This window comes from Protomyctophum parallelum (genome assembly GCF_964188405.1).
Source record: "Protomyctophum parallelum genome assembly, chromosome: 1".
NCBI classification, from domain to species: domain Eukaryota; kingdom Metazoa; phylum Chordata; class Actinopteri; order Myctophiformes; family Myctophidae; genus Protomyctophum; species Protomyctophum parallelum.
Window position 1 is genome coordinate 34791311 of NC_139697.1, and position 18507 is coordinate 34809817.

General features: G+C 44.9%; 1 protein-coding gene across 1 annotated transcript in view; it reads right to left on the bottom strand.

Annotated features, from left to right (window-relative positions):
- Positions 1 to 1151: 1151 nt before the first annotated feature.
- The window catches only part of fam49al (family with sequence similarity 49 member A, like), a 28478-nt gene continuing 11122 nt past the window's right edge, over positions 1152 to 18507 (bottom strand). The window contains exons 3-11 of the mRNA XM_083774115.1: positions 17060 to 17181; positions 16249 to 16354; positions 12350 to 12486; positions 10847 to 10924; positions 9728 to 9844; positions 5161 to 5246; positions 4709 to 4835; positions 4262 to 4332; positions 1152 to 3487 (exon numbers count right to left, since the gene is read on the bottom strand). Coding sequence (XP_083630241.1) covers positions 3424 to 3487; positions 4262 to 4332; positions 4709 to 4835; positions 5161 to 5246; positions 9728 to 9844; positions 10847 to 10924; positions 12350 to 12486; positions 16249 to 16354; positions 17060 to 17181 — 908 coding nt within the window. The 3' untranslated portion in view covers positions 1152 to 3423. The remainder of the gene's footprint in view (positions 3488 to 4261; positions 4333 to 4708; positions 4836 to 5160; positions 5247 to 9727; positions 9845 to 10846; positions 10925 to 12349; positions 12487 to 16248; positions 16355 to 17059; positions 17182 to 18507) is intronic.

Sequence of the window (18507 nt, forward strand, 5' to 3'; positions counted from 1 at the left end):
CCATGACATGTGAACGAATGTTTCATACGTGAACGTGTGCATAGTGATAGTGATAGTCAACGTCCAGCGCGTTCATGTGTTTGGGGCAAATCCATCCCAGAATGCATTCTGTTCCTACCCGGAAGGAGGAGTGAAATCGCCTCATGTGCTTTTGAGCAACTTAATGCAAGTGGATGGAAGGAGAACTCGGGTGCCATCTCTATTCATATATACTCTAAGGGAGTGACATGCAGCAAAGGTTGTCGGGATGGGGACCCATTAGCAGCCTATAGGTGCCCAGACCCAGGGCCTAACAGGGACCCATTAGCAGCCTATAGGTGCCCAGACCCAGGGCCTAACAGGGACCCATTAGCAGCCTATAGGTGCCCAGACCCAGGGCCTAACAGGGACCCATTAGCAGCCTATAGGTGCCCAGACCCAGGGCCTAACGGGGACCCATTAGCAGCCTATAGGTGCCCAGACCCAGGGCCTAACAGGGACCCATTAGCAGCCTATAGGTGCCCAGACCCAGGGCCTAACAGGGACCCATTAGCAGCCTATAGGTGCCCAGACCCAGGGCCTAACAGGGACCCATTAGCAGCCTATAGGTGCCCAGACCCAGGGCCTAACAGTGCCATCAGATTCCAGGCAGATCTAGTTCAGCAGAGTGGTCAGAATCGAACCCCCAACCTCAACCAGCTGTAATATGTATACGTACATGTACAACACCATTAGGAATGGGTCAAAACCACTTCTTTACGGGTGACTTAACACAAACCACGGCTGTGAGTACGTGCGTACGTGTGTGCATCAAGTTAACAAAGGTGCAGACGATCAGAAATCAGCAGAGAGTGATCGACGTTTGCGCTACTGTATGCCGAATTGAAGTGGACTCAGTCCCAGACCTTTCTCCCTGGAAATAAAAAGGTCTGGGTTTCCGAGGCTACTATAGCACTGTTCTTTTCCATTGGGCCTTTTGACTCAAAGGCTTATTCTAAACAGAAGAGGAACCACGCAGACACAGAGCATCCATGGTTGAATGTAATAAATGACAAGTTTATTGTTGCACAAAATGTACAAAATAACAAGCAAATGGACAGGCCTCCCCCCCCCCCCCCCCCCCCCCCCAACAATGATGGCCCCTCCCCTCCCTCAGTTTAGTCATTCGCCAATATGAAGTTGGAATTCTTAAAACCTATGACTATGGCAAGTGGTCCAAGCCAAAACGCATGGTAATTCTGAGAGACAACACATACCCAATTTCAGCATCACTGAACAATTAAAAATGAATAGAAACACCTTATTTACACATTTCTTGTCAGAACTTTTACAACATGCCATCTATATATTTATACAGAATATGCTTGTGCACATACCCCTGTATAGAAAATATATTATAAGTTCAAATTAAGATAGACTAAGGGCTATAGACATCCAAAGTACAGCACTTCTTTTGAATCTCTGTTTGAATCTTTTTTTGTTTTTGTTTTAAATTCTCATTTTTAATACCCATTTATTCAATTATTTACTTCTTAACCAGCCTCGCTAAAAAGAAGAAAAAAACTCAAATGGACTGTATGCAGTTTGTGTGTTTTTCCTCAAGAAAAGACTAAACTATAGTCTTGGATGATAGATGGTAGAATGGAAAAAGCCTCACTTATGTACACTGAAACATTCTGATCTCCTAGAGAGAGAGAGAGAGAGAGAGAGAGGGTGTATACTTGTATTACTATACTTGGTAGACGTAGCAGAATTTGAGAAACGGACTGTGTGTGTGTGTGCGTCATGATGTGTGGTGTGGTCATTCTTTCATTGTTACAAGGCTAACGCTGCGACTGCGTTCACACGGGCAGATGCAAAAGATTCAAAGCTACACGGTGCATTTGTAGCTTATTGCAGCAGCTACAAACGTTGGATGTATCATTGCATCTTCATGTCGCTGGCTTCCGTTGACAATGAATGGTAGACTGTAGCTTTGCATCTGCCCGTGTGTAACGGCATAAAACTCCCACCACCATGGCTGCTGAAGAATGTAAGAAGAAGAAGAAGAAGAGCGTAAACCAATCAGCTTTGGCACTGGTTGAAGGAGTAAGTGTGCTGCGTTTTGTTTTTTTCTTCCCTTTCTTCAGCCTTTCCTATTGTCCTCTCACGTCTTGGGGACACGCATAACAGGCCACACACATTTATTTTGTACACCCTTAAATGCACCCGTTTAAAATCCCAGAATGGATGAGAGCGGCTGTGGAGTCATTGCTTTCCTGAATTCACATGTCTTGTGTTGATCTATAAAGGCTAAATGAAGTTATGTCCAGTGGTCTGGTCTTGCGTCAGTTAGAACAGAATGATTTCTTATAAGCTATAATTATTGTGTCCTAAAATAGCACCACAGAGAGTGAACAACCTTTTTTCAAAGTAAAGGCAAACGACACAATGGTTTTGTGTGGAGAACGAACCAAGCAGCACACTAAAGGTGTTTTTTTTGTGCCATGAAAAAAGAAAACACACACACACACACACACACAAAAACACCCCACATATCCCATGATGCAAATTAATCGTTTGATGATGATGATGAACGAAGAGGAATGTGGACTATATAACGGGAGGCATTCTAAAAGTCAAAGGTGGGCTTTATCTCCTCGTGTCCTTCCCTCGCCTACCTTCCTTCCTCAGCTGCACTGATGAAAGAGGAGCGGGAGAGAAAAAATAAATAAAAAAAGAACAGGCGTAAGCAAATCTCCGGAGGGCATCCATCCATCCATCACATTGCTCAGTGCGTCGCCCGAGGTCAGTGCAGCTGAGGGAGCAAGGCCAGGAACCCTACAGTACCTAAACCACGTCACTGTCATGTCTACAGCCTTGAGAAGTGGCACACCTCTGCAGGCCTCCATCAGGTGACGCAGGCGAGGCTCAAGGAATTGAATGGGGCGGAAAAAGAGGCTTTGTTAAACCTCACCAGTTTTACTAAGTGGAGAAGACAGTGTTGCTTTCAAAGTGTGTGTGCAAAAATACGTTCGTCAAACTAACGTTGGGATATGAACCTTTTTTTTTCCTTGAATACATTTTCAGTCTATGTTTCTTTGATTCTGCGATATAGCTTCCTCCTCTTTTTCCTTATAACTAATGTTCATCTGGCGCCTGTGTTGCACTTTTCTTTAATATATATCTATATTTTATTCTCCTGGCTTTTGTCTTTATTTCTTTTTTTCTATTTTATAAAATGAGAGACAGAATGATGGACAGCTGACAATATATATATAATTATTTTCCTCTTTTTTTATCATCAGGTCTTTGTGAACCTGGGGACCATTTTTCGTTCGTTGTAAACAAACAGGTTTTTTTTTGTTCTTTTTTCCTTTTCAGCCGTTTGCGTTGGTTTTCCTCCCTTTGCTCCTCCGCTCCTCCTTTGTGTGGCCTCTTTCCTCTCCTCCCTCACGTCGTCTCTCATTGAAGGAGGGCCCTGATTTGTTTGGAAGTGCTGTCATCGTTTAGATGTCGTGTCGTATACCTGCGAGAGGAGAAATGTGTGCATGAGAGACGCATTGGAAACCGAGGGGGTGTGCCAACATGTCGACGATATGACGATACAATTTGTATCGTCCTCCCGGCAATATCGCAATATATCGAAATATCGTGATATTGATTAGTTAGAAGTCTCCTGAGGAGGTGTGTCTGAAACAAATCAATAAGGGAGAAGGCAAGATTCGTGTACAGGTCCACATTGAAAATAATCTGAAATATTGACTTAAATGTGACCCGTGTGAAACAATTAATCAAATAATTGATTAATCAATCGGCATACAATTTATCAATTGTAATTACATATTAGATGAAATGAAGAAAATGCCAGCACTCATGTCCTTTTCACATGATTGTATTTACCTCTGACGTTTAGGCCTGATTGGCCTTCCTCAGCGTAATTAAATATTGAAATCCGTTTAGGCATTGTTATCATTTTTGCATGCACTGCTCACAGCTTGCCAAAATTGGAACGCTTGACTTTTGCCACAATAATAATCATCAGTTGCAGTCGTAGGTCCGTCCAACACTTTTTTCATATTTGCTAAAGGATGTGGAAACTAAAAGGGTCATTTCGTCCCCGTCTACAGTCTACACAGTATGATCCCATCGGATTCAGATTCTTTGGCGTGTCATTCTTTCCATATTTTTCTTCTGTCACTACCTCTCTCTCTTGTTCTCTCTCACGCACGCACGCAAGCATGCACACACACACACACACACACACACACACACACACACACACACACGTGCCCCCCCCTACCTCAGTGCGTTGAGTAGTCCCTCCACACTGTTGGATGGCTGCTCTTTCAGCACCTTGATGCAGCCCTTCATCTGCAGCGCACAAAGACAACACAGTCGGTGGTGGAAAAATAGTACTTTAACTTTAGTAAAAGTGTCAGTCCTGTAATTAAAGTACTCACTATGCAGAATGTCCCATTTCAAGTTTACGAATGTCTACAAATATTTAGAAAATAGCAGATCTACAAGCACCAATGTGTCGCGATGTGACGCGTTGTGTGCTATTTTCCAAAGTGTCTAATGTATGTTTTGTAATAATAATCATAATACAGTTTTTCACAGGTACATAGTGCATACTGTACTGTATATGTGCATGCATACAGTATGCAAGCATGCTCTCTATATGGCTTGTTTGGTTCTTGTAGATCACTGTGTGTGTGTATGTGTGCATTTAATTTACAGCGCTTACATCGATTTTGGAGGTCTTGGCGAAAGCCCCCACTGGGTGGACATGGTCGTAGAGAATGATGACGCCCACCATCACCCTCATACAGAAGAGCATGGTGTCTGTGTTAGTGAACCTACAGCGGTACTCCCTACGGCGGACACAGAAGGAAAAGTAAGAGAACATTATTATTATTTCTTTTAACTTTCAGAGTTAAATTGATATAAATGTCCTGGCTTTTACAGCGTAGAATGAGGCAATGGAGGACCACAAGCATTTTGTAATCACTGTCCAGGTCACTAACAACTCCTATATTAAATTTGAGGCAGTTTAACATAAACCTGAGGTGAAGGGCAAATCTTCACATATTGATGGACTAGTAATTGTGTAAGTGTTCGAGTTTCATGAGCTATAGGGACGGTGCGAGGAGGTAAAGGGAGGGATGGACAGAGGAGAGGAAAAGGAAAGGAGGCCACTTACGGAGTCTCAGCATGACACGGCAGACGCAGGCCATGGTGCTTAGACAGTCTGTGGTGTCCTCTATGGGCGGCAATGTCTTATTCTGGAAAGAAGAGTCACTGGTCAATGGGCTATATGCACACAGAATAACTCTTCCTACTTCCGGACGCTTCCCTACTTCCTTCACAGGTGTTACCGATGATACGAATTAAGGTTCTGTTCCATTTAGTGTGCAGTGGTAACACCTGTGAAGGAAGTATAGGCCATGAGCCAAAATTCCCAAATTGCGCGTTATGCATCCAAAGGGTGGGCAATTTTATTTTCGATTTTCTGACTAGCTGTACATCTCTACTTTATAGTTTGGCATGATAACCATTGCAAACTCGTAGCTTAGTGGTGGTTATCATGCGTTGAATATGTGGATCCCTATATTGTCACCATCAAAATGTCCTAACAAATATATGGATAACTTTTGAACCTTAACTTATGTCAAGACTAATGAAACCACTTTTCTGCATAATTAAAACATGGGAAATAGTTTGGAATGGTTATTGTACTTGTTCAAAACTTCTATATATGCTTAAATGGCATTTTAATGCAATATTTCCATCCCAAATATGATGATTTTGAAAAAAGCTAGTAAATATACCCATTTTAAAAGTGTATGCTGAGACCCAACATGTTTCTAATGGCAATAGAAAGCTGCCCATCGTTCTAAGCTTCGATTTGAGTGGTAACATGTGGTTGTACCTCCTGACATACTGTCAGAAATGTGATAAGTGATGACATGAGCCAGCGTCCCAAAATTGAGCTATGGTATCAAATGGGCGCGGCAAGGCTTGGTGTTTCTTTCTTTTCTCGTGGGTGGGTGGAGGGCACCCAGGCAGCCCAGCACCCCCCCCACGCACACACACAGTGCCTCCCCCCCCCCCCCCCCCCCCCACACACGCACACACAAGCTGAGAGCCCCTGATTTTGACCTGATAAATCAATGCACAAATAAAGGCACCTGCTGCATTTCATTTCATCCATCCCTCCCTCCATCTCTCAATCCATCCCTCCCTCCCTCCATCTCTCAATCCATCCCTCCCTCCCTCCATCTCTCAATCCATCCCTCCCTCCCTCCATCTCTCAATCCATCCCTCCCTCCATCTCTCAATCCATCCCTCCCTCCCTCCCTCCATCTCTCAATCCATCCCTCCCTCCCTCCCTCCATCTCTCAATCCATCCCTCCCTCCCTCCATCCCTCAATCCATCCCTCCCTCCCTCCATCTCTCAATCCATCCCTCCCTCCCTCCATCTCTCAATCCATCCCTCCCTCCCTCCATCTCTCAATCCATCCCTCCCTCCTCCATCTCTCAATCCATCCCTCCCTCCCTCCATCCCTCAATCCATCCCTCCCTCCCTCCATCTCTCAATCCATCCCTCCCTCCCTCCATCTCTCAATCCATCCCTCCCTCCCTCCATCTCTCAATCCATCCCTCCCTCGCTCCATCTCTCAATCCATCCCTCCCTCCCTCCATCTCTCAATCCATCCCTCCCTCCCTCCCTCCATCTCTCAATCCATCCCTCCCTCCATCTCTCAATCCATCCCTCCCTCCCTCCCTCCATCTCTCAATCCATCCCTCCCTCCCTCCCTCCATCTCTCAATCCATCCCTCCCTCCCTACATCTCTCAATCCATCCCTCCCTCCCTCCATCCCTCAATCCATCCCTCCCTCCCTCCATCTCTCAATCCATCCCTCCCTCCCTCCATCTCTCAATCCATCCCTCCCTCCCTCCATCTCTCAATCCATCCCTCCCTCCTCCATCTCTCAATCCATCCCTCCCTCCCTCCATCCCTCAATCCATCCCTCCCTCCCTCCATCTCTCAATCCATCCCTCCCTCCCTCCATCTCTCAATCCATCCCTCCCTCCCTCCATCTCTCAATCCATCCCTCCCTCCTCCATCTCTCAATCCATCCCTCCCTCCTCCATCTCTCAATCCATCCCTCCCTCCCTCCATCTCTCAATAAATGGTGCATTTATATAGCGCCTTTATCCAAGGCGCTTTACATAGATTGTGCATTACATTCACCCATTCATACACCGATTGCGGCGGAAGCCATGCAAGGTACCAACCAGCACATCGGGAGCAATTTGGGGTTCAGTGTCTTGCCCAAGGACACTTTGACATGTAGACAGGAGGAGCCGGGATTCGAACCGCCGACCCATGGATCATTGGACGACCTGCTCTACCTCCTGAGCCACAGTCTCCCAATCCATCCCTCCCTCCCTCCATCTGTCAATCCATCCCTCCCTCCATCTGTCAATCCATCCCTCCCTCCCTCCATCTCTCAATCCATCCCTCCCTCCCTCCATCTCTCAATCCATCCCTCCCTCCCTCCATCTCTCAATCCATCCCTCCCTCCCTCCATCTCTCAATCCATCCATCCCTCCCTCCCTCCATCTCTCAATCCATCCCTCCCTCCCTCCATCTCTCAATCCATCCCTCCCTCCCTCCCTCCATCTCTCAATCCATCCCTCCCTCCCTCCATCTCTCAATCCATCCCTCCCTCCATCTCTCAATCCATCCCTCCCTCCCTCCATCTCTCAATCCATCCCTCCCTCCCTCCATCTCTCAATCCATCCCTCCCTCCCTCCCTCCATCTCTCAATCCATCCCTCCCTCCCTCCATCTCTCAATCCATCCCTCCCTCCCTCCCTCCATCTCTCAATCCATCCCTCCCTCCCTCCATCTCTCAATCCATCCATCCCTCCCTACATCTCTCAATCCATCCCTCCCTCCCTCCATCCCTCAATCCATCCCTCCCTCCCTCCATCTCTCAATCCATCCATCCCTCCCTAACCCCCCACACACGCACACACAAGCTGAGAGCCCCTGATTTTGACCTGATAAATCAATGCACAAATAAAGGCACCTGCTGTATTTCATTAATTAGTCACATGCTGCTGACCAGTGGAGAGATGGAGGGAGGGAGGGATGGATTGAGAGATGGAGGGAGGGATGGATGGATTGAGAGATGGAGGGAGGGATGGATGGATTGAGAGATGGAGGGAGGGATGGATGGATTGAGAGATGGAGGGAGGGAGGGATGGATTGAGAGATGGAGGGAGGGAGGGAGGGATGGATTGAGAGATGGAGAGAGGGAGGGATGGATTGAGAGATGGAGGGAGGGAGGGATGGATTGAAAGATGGAGGGAGGGAGGGATGGATTGAAAGATGGAGGGAGGGAGGGATGGATTGAGAGATGGAGGGAGGGAGGGAGGGAGGGATTGAGAGATGGAGGGAGGGAGGGATGGATTGAGAGATGGAGGGAGGGAGGGATGGATTGAGAGATGGAGGGAGGGATGGATGGATTGAGAGATGGAGGGAGGGAGGGATGGATTGAGAGATGGAGGGAGGGAGGGATGGATTGAGAGATGGAGGGAGGGATGGATTGAGAGATGGAGGGAGGGAGGGAGGGAGGGATTGAGAGATGGAGGGAGGGAGGGATGGATTGAGAGATGGAGGGAGGGAGGGAGGGAGGGATTGAGAGATGGAGGGAGGGAGGGATGGATTGAGAGATGGAGGGATGGATGAAATGAAATGAAATGCAGCAGGTGCCTTTATTTGTGCATTGATTTATCAGGTCAAAATCAGGGGCTCTCAGCTTGTGTGTGCGTGTGTGTGCGTGTGTGTGGGGGGGGGGGGGGGGGGGAGGCACTGTGTGTGTGCGTGGGGGGGGGGGGGGGGGGGGGTGCTGGGCTGCCTGGGTGCCCTCCACCCACCCACGAGAAAAGAAAGAAACACCAAGCCTTGCCGCGCCCATTTGATACCATAGCTCAATTTTGGGACGCTGGCTCATGTCATCACTTATCACATTTCTGACAGTATGTCAGGAGGTACAACCACATGTTACCACTCAAATCGAAGCTTAGAACGATGGGCAGCTTTCTATTGCCATTAGAAACATGTTGGGTCTCAGCATACACTTTTAAAATGGGTATATTTACTAGCTTTTTTCAAAATCATCATATTTGGGATGGAAATATTGCATTAAAATGCCATTTAAGCATATATAGAAGTTTTGAACAAGTACAATAACCATTCCAAACAATTTCCCATGTTTTAATTATGCAGAAAAGTGGTTTCATTAGTCTTGACACAAGTTAAGGTTCAAAAGTTATCCATATATTTGTTAGGACATTTTGATGGTGACAATATAGGGGTCCACATATTCAACGCATGATAACCACCACTAAGCTACGAGTTTGCAATGGTTATCATGCCAAACTATAAAGTAGAGATGTACCACCCTTTGGATGCATAACGCGCAATTTGGGAATTTTGGCTCATGGCCTAGTAGGGAAGGGGCCCGTGTGTGTGTGAGTGTGTGTGAGTGTGAGTGTGTGAGTGAGAGAGATGGCAATTTGACTAATGATTATCAATCCAGTATTTAACCACAAGATGGAGACAAAGCATATGAATACACTTTGTATTTGCACATTTGCAACAGAAGAAGTAGGCCTATATAGCAGAAAAGGCATTTTACCACATTAAAGCCAGAGGGCGTTTATGAATAAGGGGAGTAGGTTTAGTTTACCTCTGAAACGAATTTAGTGGTGGCGTTACTCAAAGTCTTCAGCATGGGCGTGGCTTCCGCATAGAACAGAGACATCCGATTGGCCATCTCATTGTTCACCTCATTCTCAGCTTCCAGCTGTGAACCAAACAATAATTTAATTAATTGTTCTCCACATGTGTTCTGGGGAACCTTAAGGGGTCTTTGAGGGGTTTCCGAGCTAAACTTTCATAGGTAGGAACCAAATGGACCCTTGCAGGTCTGTAATGGGTCCCATTGGTTGCATTTGTTGCATTTGGTTGCATTTGTCAGACTCTGAGTTAAACTAGGAAAGTGTGCTCCTCAGAGCACAGGTCTGCGCTAGGCCGGGTTGCCTAGCCTCTTGGCCAATTGGAATGGGATCTGAAAATGGCAGAAAATGTAATCTGATACAAATGCAGCTGTTCAATCCTGGGTGATAGTTTGGTCTTCCTGTGAGGGGTATACAGTTTTACCATCTTGTACCATTTGCATGTTGTATTATTGCCTGTATAGATGTTGAACCATTACATGGAACACAATGTAAAGAAGCCTTTGGCTTTTGTATCATAATGCTGTATTTTAAAATATTCAATCACTCATTCAAAGACAGACCAACTGACTGTGGCTTATACTAATGTAATATCTGTTCACAGCAAAACAAGCACTAGTCTCTCAAGACAGACTGTTGCCTCGTGTAAGACAGAACAAGCACTAACATAGATATACAAGATAAAGACAATTTATTTCACACGGAGTGATTGAAATGTAGTAACAGTCTATTCTGTCCGGTGTGTGTACAGTTACCTTTGAAGAGCATGAGTAGGCTAGTAGTGTACAAGTGCTATTGTGCGAATAGTGATATTCAACAATCTAATATTTTCTCTTTTTATCTGTTTTATCTGTTTTTTATTATTTAATTTATTATTTGAATTTACTATGTGCCAAAACATATGGAATACACACAATGCACTTTAGTGACTTTGAATTTTGACCTAGGGATAGGGACCTAGTAGCACTTAAGTTTGTAAATGTTTCTGGTTGTGATGTATGTTCTTCCACTGTCTCTTGTTAGATGTGTTTAGAACATGGATGTTTAGAACATGGACTGACAAGGCCTACCTGCTGGTTGTTCAGCCTGTTCCTACTTATGGTCCTCCTGTAGTAGCTGAAGTCATTCTGAATGGCTGGGTTGGTCATCTAGGGAGAGGGAAGGTGATGATGGGGAAATGCTTTAAGAAGATGTTATCGTCACTGTCGTGCAGAGACCTTGTATCTCCGTAGTTCAACTTTGTATGTTTTTTTTCCAGTAAATCAGTGGTTTTCAACCTGTTTGCATATAAAGGCCCATTATTTATTCGGCATTCAAGCCACCGACCACCATTTGATGACATTTAGCCTCTCAGACCCAACACTATAGAATGTTTTGTTCGTTGGCTAAGTCCACAATTTTGTCCACAATTCCATGCTGCATTGATGTGGTACCATATAGGAGAGATAAGGCAGACATTGATCAAAATAATAATTATTTTACATGCTCTAATTGTAGGGATGTCTTCTAAATTAGTTGTGAAATTAAATTAGTGGTAAAAGTTTAGAATTGGAATTATGTATATTTGCAGCCATATATATATTTTTTCCATACCAGAATATTCAAAACATCAATATTTGAACTTCAGCTGATTCCTCATAGTATTGACTTCATATACCAATAAAAAAGATCACACCTGTGTGAAGTGAGGGGCCGGGCGCTCTTATCATCATACATCATCTCATTCCGACCAATCACAATTTGCGTCCTCACTTTTGTGATTGTGTAATTTTGAAATTACTGAGTGTCCAGACTCTAGACACCTCGCTATTGGCGATATTCATACCGCGGCCATCTTTCCAGCAAGGTGATAACTAGGTGCAACTTCCCATAGACATTCATCCAAAAAAGTCCTAATTGTATTAAACAACAAACTTGAATTATCAAGTTTTTGTTTCATAAAAATCCACCGTAAACATGTTATGAGCTACTTCCTGTCAAGAATTATGTGCAGGTTATTTTTTTCCTAAGTGTCAGAGTTTGCTTATTATGCAGGAGGCAGCAGGAGGTTGCTTTACTAAAAACAAGTGCTTCCGAACTCCAATACAAAAATATAAAATTAATCACCTGCAAGGAATTTCTTGACAGGAAGTAGCTCATAACAAGTCTACAGTGGATTTTTTGCAGATAGAAAGAGGATCATTCAAGCTTTTTGCACAGCTGCAATGTTGTTGAGTTTGACGTTGTTTAATACAATCGGATAGGACTTTTCTGTTTGGATGAATGGGCTATGGGATGGGGAAGTTGCTTATAGTTAGCAATCAATTCTATTATACAGTAGCACGCAAACTTTCTAATAAGCCCATTGATGATGGTATTAGTAGGAAGGTTTATGAACTTTCCACAGGCCATCTCTAAGACACAAAGCAGGTAGATGTAAATTGTGCCATCTTATAATGAGCACTAGTGGGGAGACTGTCTACTTGCACTGAAGATTTGGTTGAGAATGGGTGAAGTGCTCCTGTACTGTACGAGGCTTGTTGGTGTTGCTCAAACAACTCGACCCTCTCGTTCTCCTCCCTCTCCTTGCTCACCTTCAGTTCGTCGAAGCTGAGCGTGAAATGGAGGATCTCAGCAAACTGTTTGGCCAGCGCCTGCTCTCTCTCCAGGTGCTGCATGGGAGCGTATGGTGGACTCGTCAGGGCCTCCAACAGGCTACGCAGGGCATTCTCTGTACACACACACACACACACACACACACACACACACACACACACACACACACACACACACAAAGGCGTTAGCTTCCCATTCCCAAATCGTGTACTCATACTGCAATTGACACCGTAAAATCCAGATTTTTCCACTTTGAACCCTTGAGGCTTTACAAATGGAACCAAAATGGTCCCTTATGGGTCCATTTGGTTCCATTTCTATACTCAATTTGTATTAAACACTCAAAAACTACGTCGTATATCACAAAGCATAACTCAACATTTACAGTAGTAGTACCAGTCAACAGTGATTCGAGAGAGACATGCTTTGACATGACCTGATGTAACGGTGACCACACATGCCCTCCTCTTCACATAACATGCCACGCTGTCTTTGAACCCCTGACCGTATGGAGACCGTATACAGTCAGTGTATAGCAACGCCTCAGCACCAAAGTCTCCCGAGTATCCCATCTCTTCCATCGCATTAAAAATGCAACAGGGGCCTTCTATAAATACAGTGCTGGTGCGTTTCATCTAAAGGGCCCGGGCAGAAACCCCACTCTAGCAACTCTCCCTCCTGCTGTCACCCCTTCAGCAAGCATAGAGCTGTGAATACTAGACACTGAAGCTGCTGCGTTCACACGGGCACAATGTAAAAGATGCAAAGTTAATCAGTAATCAAACATAATTGATTTGAATCGAATCATCCCACATCAGAGTCATCACAATACACATTGTAGATTGTATATCCGTTATTTTTGTATATGTTTGCATGACACCCTTGTGCAAGGTATAAAATGGTGGCTAATCAGACCAAATCGATTTAATCAATTATAAAACATTATGTTGATTGTGTTAATTCGTTGAAAATAATAAAACATATTCTCAATGTCATTAATCGGAGGAGTAATTATCGATAGCTGCAGCTCTAAACACATGGTGGCTTTCTTGACACGATGTTGATTGCCATTCCATTCACGTCAATTCTAAATCTAGGCCTTGTGACGTGTGCTCGTTCTATAGATCTAGGGGGTGTGTTTGTTTCTACGTTGTGGGAGAGCACCAGATCTGCCGGTGCACTGCAGGGAAAAGACACTAGGAAGTGTTCTGTTCTGCCTTTTTCTTAGCCGTTCCAGGCGTCAGAAGCACAGATGTGTCATGTGATCAGGTCCGTTCCCCTCGGCAGATAGGGACGGAAGAGGGTTTATATTAGGGCGATGTCAACAAGAGGTAATAATGTTTAGAGTGCAGGCATGAATCATTGATGCATTAGCATTAATTATTAGTTGGAGCTTGTTATTGCTGTGGTTGGGTGACCAGATGAGGTAGATTGGAGGTATCATTACGGCCCACCAGGGATCCAAAATGACCCTGAACTCTGGGTGTACAAATGGAACAAGTTTTTAATAATGTTACACTGTAAGATTATCACTGTTAGTTTAACTCTGAGCTTGTACACATGGCCCAGTAATGGGTCCATTTGGTTCCATTTGCACACTCTCAGAGGTACAGACCTGTTTAAGGCCCCTGGATGGGCCCCGGACCCCATGTTGAGAAACAATGTTGTGTCATTAGGTGGTTGTGCAGAGGCCATGTCCACTGAACACATTCATCTGCCTGTATTCTCTGTCTGTCTCTCTACTTCTCTCTCTCTCTGTTCCACTGTTTCCGTAGCAACGGCTGCTTGCCTGCTAGGTCAGCCTGCTGCAGGGCTGGCTGAGGTGTGTGTGTGTGTGTGTGTGTGTGTGTGTGTGTGTGTGTGTGTGTGTGTGTGTGTGTGTGTGTGTGTGTGTGTGTGTGTGTGTGTGTGTGTGTGTGTGTGTGTGTGTGTGTGTGTGTGTGTGTGTGTGTGTGTGTGTGTGTGTGTGTGTGTGTGTGTGTGTGTGTGTGTGTGTGTGTGTGAGAGTATTTATGTATGCGGCAGTGTGGTGTGTGTGTCAGGATGCGTGGTGTGTAGGTTATGAATGCTGCCTCCCTCGCTCTGTGTTTAAGTTATAACAGCCCCACATTGATCATTGTTATGGCACTCCATTGCCCCCCCCCCCACACACACACACACACACCCCCCATCCCCTTTCTGTACACCATATGTGTAACTGGTGGCCCCCACCTTCACTTATAACCCATTTAGACCTGAGGACGATTCTACAAATGTCTTCTAAATCCTGACAGTTTTCTGAAAAACCCTGTTTCTATGTCAGTGGTTCTCAAACATTTTCATGTCAAGGACCCCCAAACAACATATTATCCCCCATCTGAAAATATGTTGTTCCAGGGAAGCATGAAGCAAAGATTTGAGTTAAAAACGTTCGCTCTGAAAGAATATATATTAAAAGATTTGCGCCACATTTTCATAGTTTTTCAAAAAATAGCAGCAAAAAACTCGTAGTGCAGCACTCAGTGCTGCGCTATGAGCTTGTAGATCTACTATTTCTAAATAGCTGAAGTATAACATAATGCTTAAACACCAAAAGGGGTTCCCGTCCAGAATGGGTGAATGTGGCCCGCAGGTTAATATCGGAATACTGATATATTATTGGTTTCAGGCTGCTGTTACAATTCCAAACATGAGCCGCTTTAAAGTTCATAAAGTTAACATAACTATAGTTAAAGGGATATGAAAGGCATTTGAAATTAAATTAAATAAATTAACTTTTCAGGATTCCAATTGCAAAATTGCAAAAGAAAAAATAATTCAAGATTTCAATTCAAATATAGCAAAAATAGCCGATCTACAAGCTCAAAACGCATCACATGTGACTGTGGGTGACTGAGTGAGTGTGGGAATATAGTGGCCCTTTGGAGCAATGTGGCCCCTCTGGAGTGAATGTGGAAATATAGTGGCCCTCTGGAGTGAGTGGGAAATATAGTGGCCCTCTGGAGTGAGTGTGGAAATATAGTGGCCCTCTGGAGTGAGTGTGGGAATATAGTGGCCCTTTGGAGTGAGTGTGGACATATAGTGGCCCTCTGGAGTGAGTGTGGGAGTATAGTGGCCCTCTGGAGTGAGTGTGGGAATATAGTAGCCCTCTGGAGTGAGTGTGGGAATATAGTGGCCCTCTGGAGTGAGTGTGGGAGTATAGTGGCCCTCTGGAGTGAGTGTGGGAATATAGTAGCCCTCTGGAGTGAGTGTGGGAGTATAGTGGCCCTCTGGAGTGAGTGGGGGAATATAGTGGCCCTCTGGAGTGAGTGGGGGAATATAGTGGCCCTCTGGAGTGAGTGGGGGAATATAGTGGCCCTCTGGAGTGAGTGGGGGAATATAGTGGCCCTCTGGAGTGAGTGGGGGAATATAGTGGCCCTCTCCATGGTCAAAGCCCACCCTGTAAGTGTTCACTACAGTGTGTCTCCCCTCATCTCCTCCTCGCTCTCCTTGTTCTGTGGTTCCCATGCAGCCCACTAGGTCCGCTGGGTCCGTTTGGTACTTCCCTCCTGCCGCCAGCTACAGTATGTCATTGCATTTATCTGATGCCTCATGCAGGCCTAAGTAATTACTAATAATCTACTACTAAAAGTAGACAAGAATGACAAAGATTGACAGGTGAAGGCATTTAACTAATTAAGCTCTATAAAATCGTACGAGGAAATAGTTGATTATTTTTACCCCACGAAGATTTTAGGTATATATCGACGTTTTTCTTTTAAATATATATTTATATATATATTTGAAAAGTTTTGAAAAAAAATTCTCAACTCAGGGATGCCAGGGTGAAAGTGGTTAACTTCTGGTAGAGCAGGAAAGCAAAAAGCAGGTTGAAGGCTTTTGCCCATTGATTGCTCACCCAGTCGTAGGGAGAATTCATAGAAGCGCTTGAGCTTGGCCACCAGGGGGCACACTGCATTCCATGCTTTCTCCTGAAGAGCCAGGTCTCCTGGGTTCTGGATGGCCTACAGAGGGGGGGGAGGCACAAACACAAACAAACGTTACTTTCCAAATATTACACGCGTCCTTTCCTGTCTCTCTTAAGTTCAAAGCAATATTTCACTTTGGTAATGGCTTTGCGATCAGGATGGAAGAAAACCTGAAGGTCTCAGCTGTAATTGAAGTGAAACACCAAGAGAGACCATTTCCCCCCCCTTCACCATCTGACATAACCCAAGTGGTCACCACGTGCGTTACTGAGACACAACATCACTGGAAAGGCACAGTTTCTGTTTCAAATTAGCATGCATGATGCATGACTCGGGCGGAAGAATGAGATTGTTTAGGAGGCAATGACAGGAATCTGTTCTGTCACTATTTGTTAGCAAGCCAGTTCAAAGACATCAGCAGGAGTTGTTAACTTGTTCATACAAGGGTGGCAGATGAACAAGATGATTGTTCATCGTGCCAGTGGTTTTACATCAAAATTGTTCACTTTTATTTTTGTCAGAAAAGCTTCAACATAAATAATGACTATTACACAAATAGCATTTTTTCCAGAAAACCAATCGACACTAAAAAGCATGTCAGAATGTTTCTGGCAGTGCTGCTGGCGGAACTAGCACGTGGGTGTAATTTTCCGCACCAAACAGCAATAGCCAACTGGCGGCGTATCGATGTTTTAACACGTGTTATTGACTGGTTAATGTGCGCATGCAGCCTCCCCTCACTTCTCGTATCTCTTGGCCTGCCCCGTTATAGGACTGCAGCTCCGCTAGGATCCCATGAGCCTCCTCCAGCACGGCGCTGACCTGGTTCCACACGGCTGTCTCTGCCTCCGTGGGCTGGGCATCTGGAGAGGGAGGGAGAGAGAGAGAGAGAGAGAGAGAGAGGGGGGAGAGGTACAGAGGGCGGGAGAATAGGGACGAGAAGCACGAAGCAAACAGGTACAAGAGGAGGGGAGAGGATGAGAGGGAAGGAAGACGGAGAGAGAGTGGGCGACAGAGGTGAAAGGGAACCGAGGGAGCGAGAATTGGTGTGGTGTGGACGAGGGGTTGAAAGATAGAGGGGATGATAGAGAGACGAGAGAGATGGAGATGATGTTTGACGGCAGAGGAGAGATAAACCAGAGAGAGAGGGAAAGGGGTATAATAGAGTGGGAAGAGAGAAAGGCGTTAAGAGAGCTGATCGGATGTCAAGTGATATAGCCCTTAAAAGACCAGATAAAAACCTGACATCAGTCTAACCACTTCCTTTAAATCCCCTTAAAAGGTATCGCCACAATTCAACGTAATCAAATGTGAGTTGACTCAAGCTGTCTATGAGTTAACACAGCCATGCACATCTGAGGTCAGGATCTGGCCTGTGAACAGTAGATTAGATTTATAGATTAGTCATTCCAATCGGAACACCAGAGATGGACATAAACCCAAGCCACAAGTCATGCTCTGTCACGCTGTTGGGTTTGATTAAGTTGTAGCTGCCGCTTGTGTGGGATCTAGATAGACAATAATTCAGTTTAAGTTTCGGGTGATAATTTAGAAGTGCATCAGGACATCTCAGGACATCTGGGATGGTGTTTTGTCCAACTAGTGAACTGTTAATGCCACAAAAGTTAATTTGGCAAAGATTTATATGGGGTTGTAATGACACAAGTCCCCCATCAGAGATGTGCAATGATCTTTACTTTTACCTCTATCACGTTTACTACAGTATGTACAATTTTGTTCGACTTTGTTTCGGTTTGGTTCGACTTTCAACCTGTCGTGCCTATTTTAGGTATGTCATGAGTCATGACATACATAAAATACGCACGACAGGTTGAAAGTCATGACTCATGACGATGTCAAAAAGTGTCATAGCTCATAAGTTGCAAGGCCTAGATCGTCAATTTTTGCTATTTTGTTGTATGGTGGAGTTTAAATAGCTCAAGTGGTTAATGCTGAGATCGGCTAAGCAAACTGGGGAGGGCCTTCAGGCATAACTGTACATGTACATACTGTACACAAACTGTATGCACACCATTTTGCTGCAGGGCATCTCTCAGTAACAGCTCTGTAATGCATTGTTTGCCTATGCAGTGTGCTGTTGGCGCACAAGCCGAAACACGTTTATGTGTTGCATTATATACACACACAAGGATTTTCTCTTCTTGAGTCATCCGTGCCTAACGTATGAC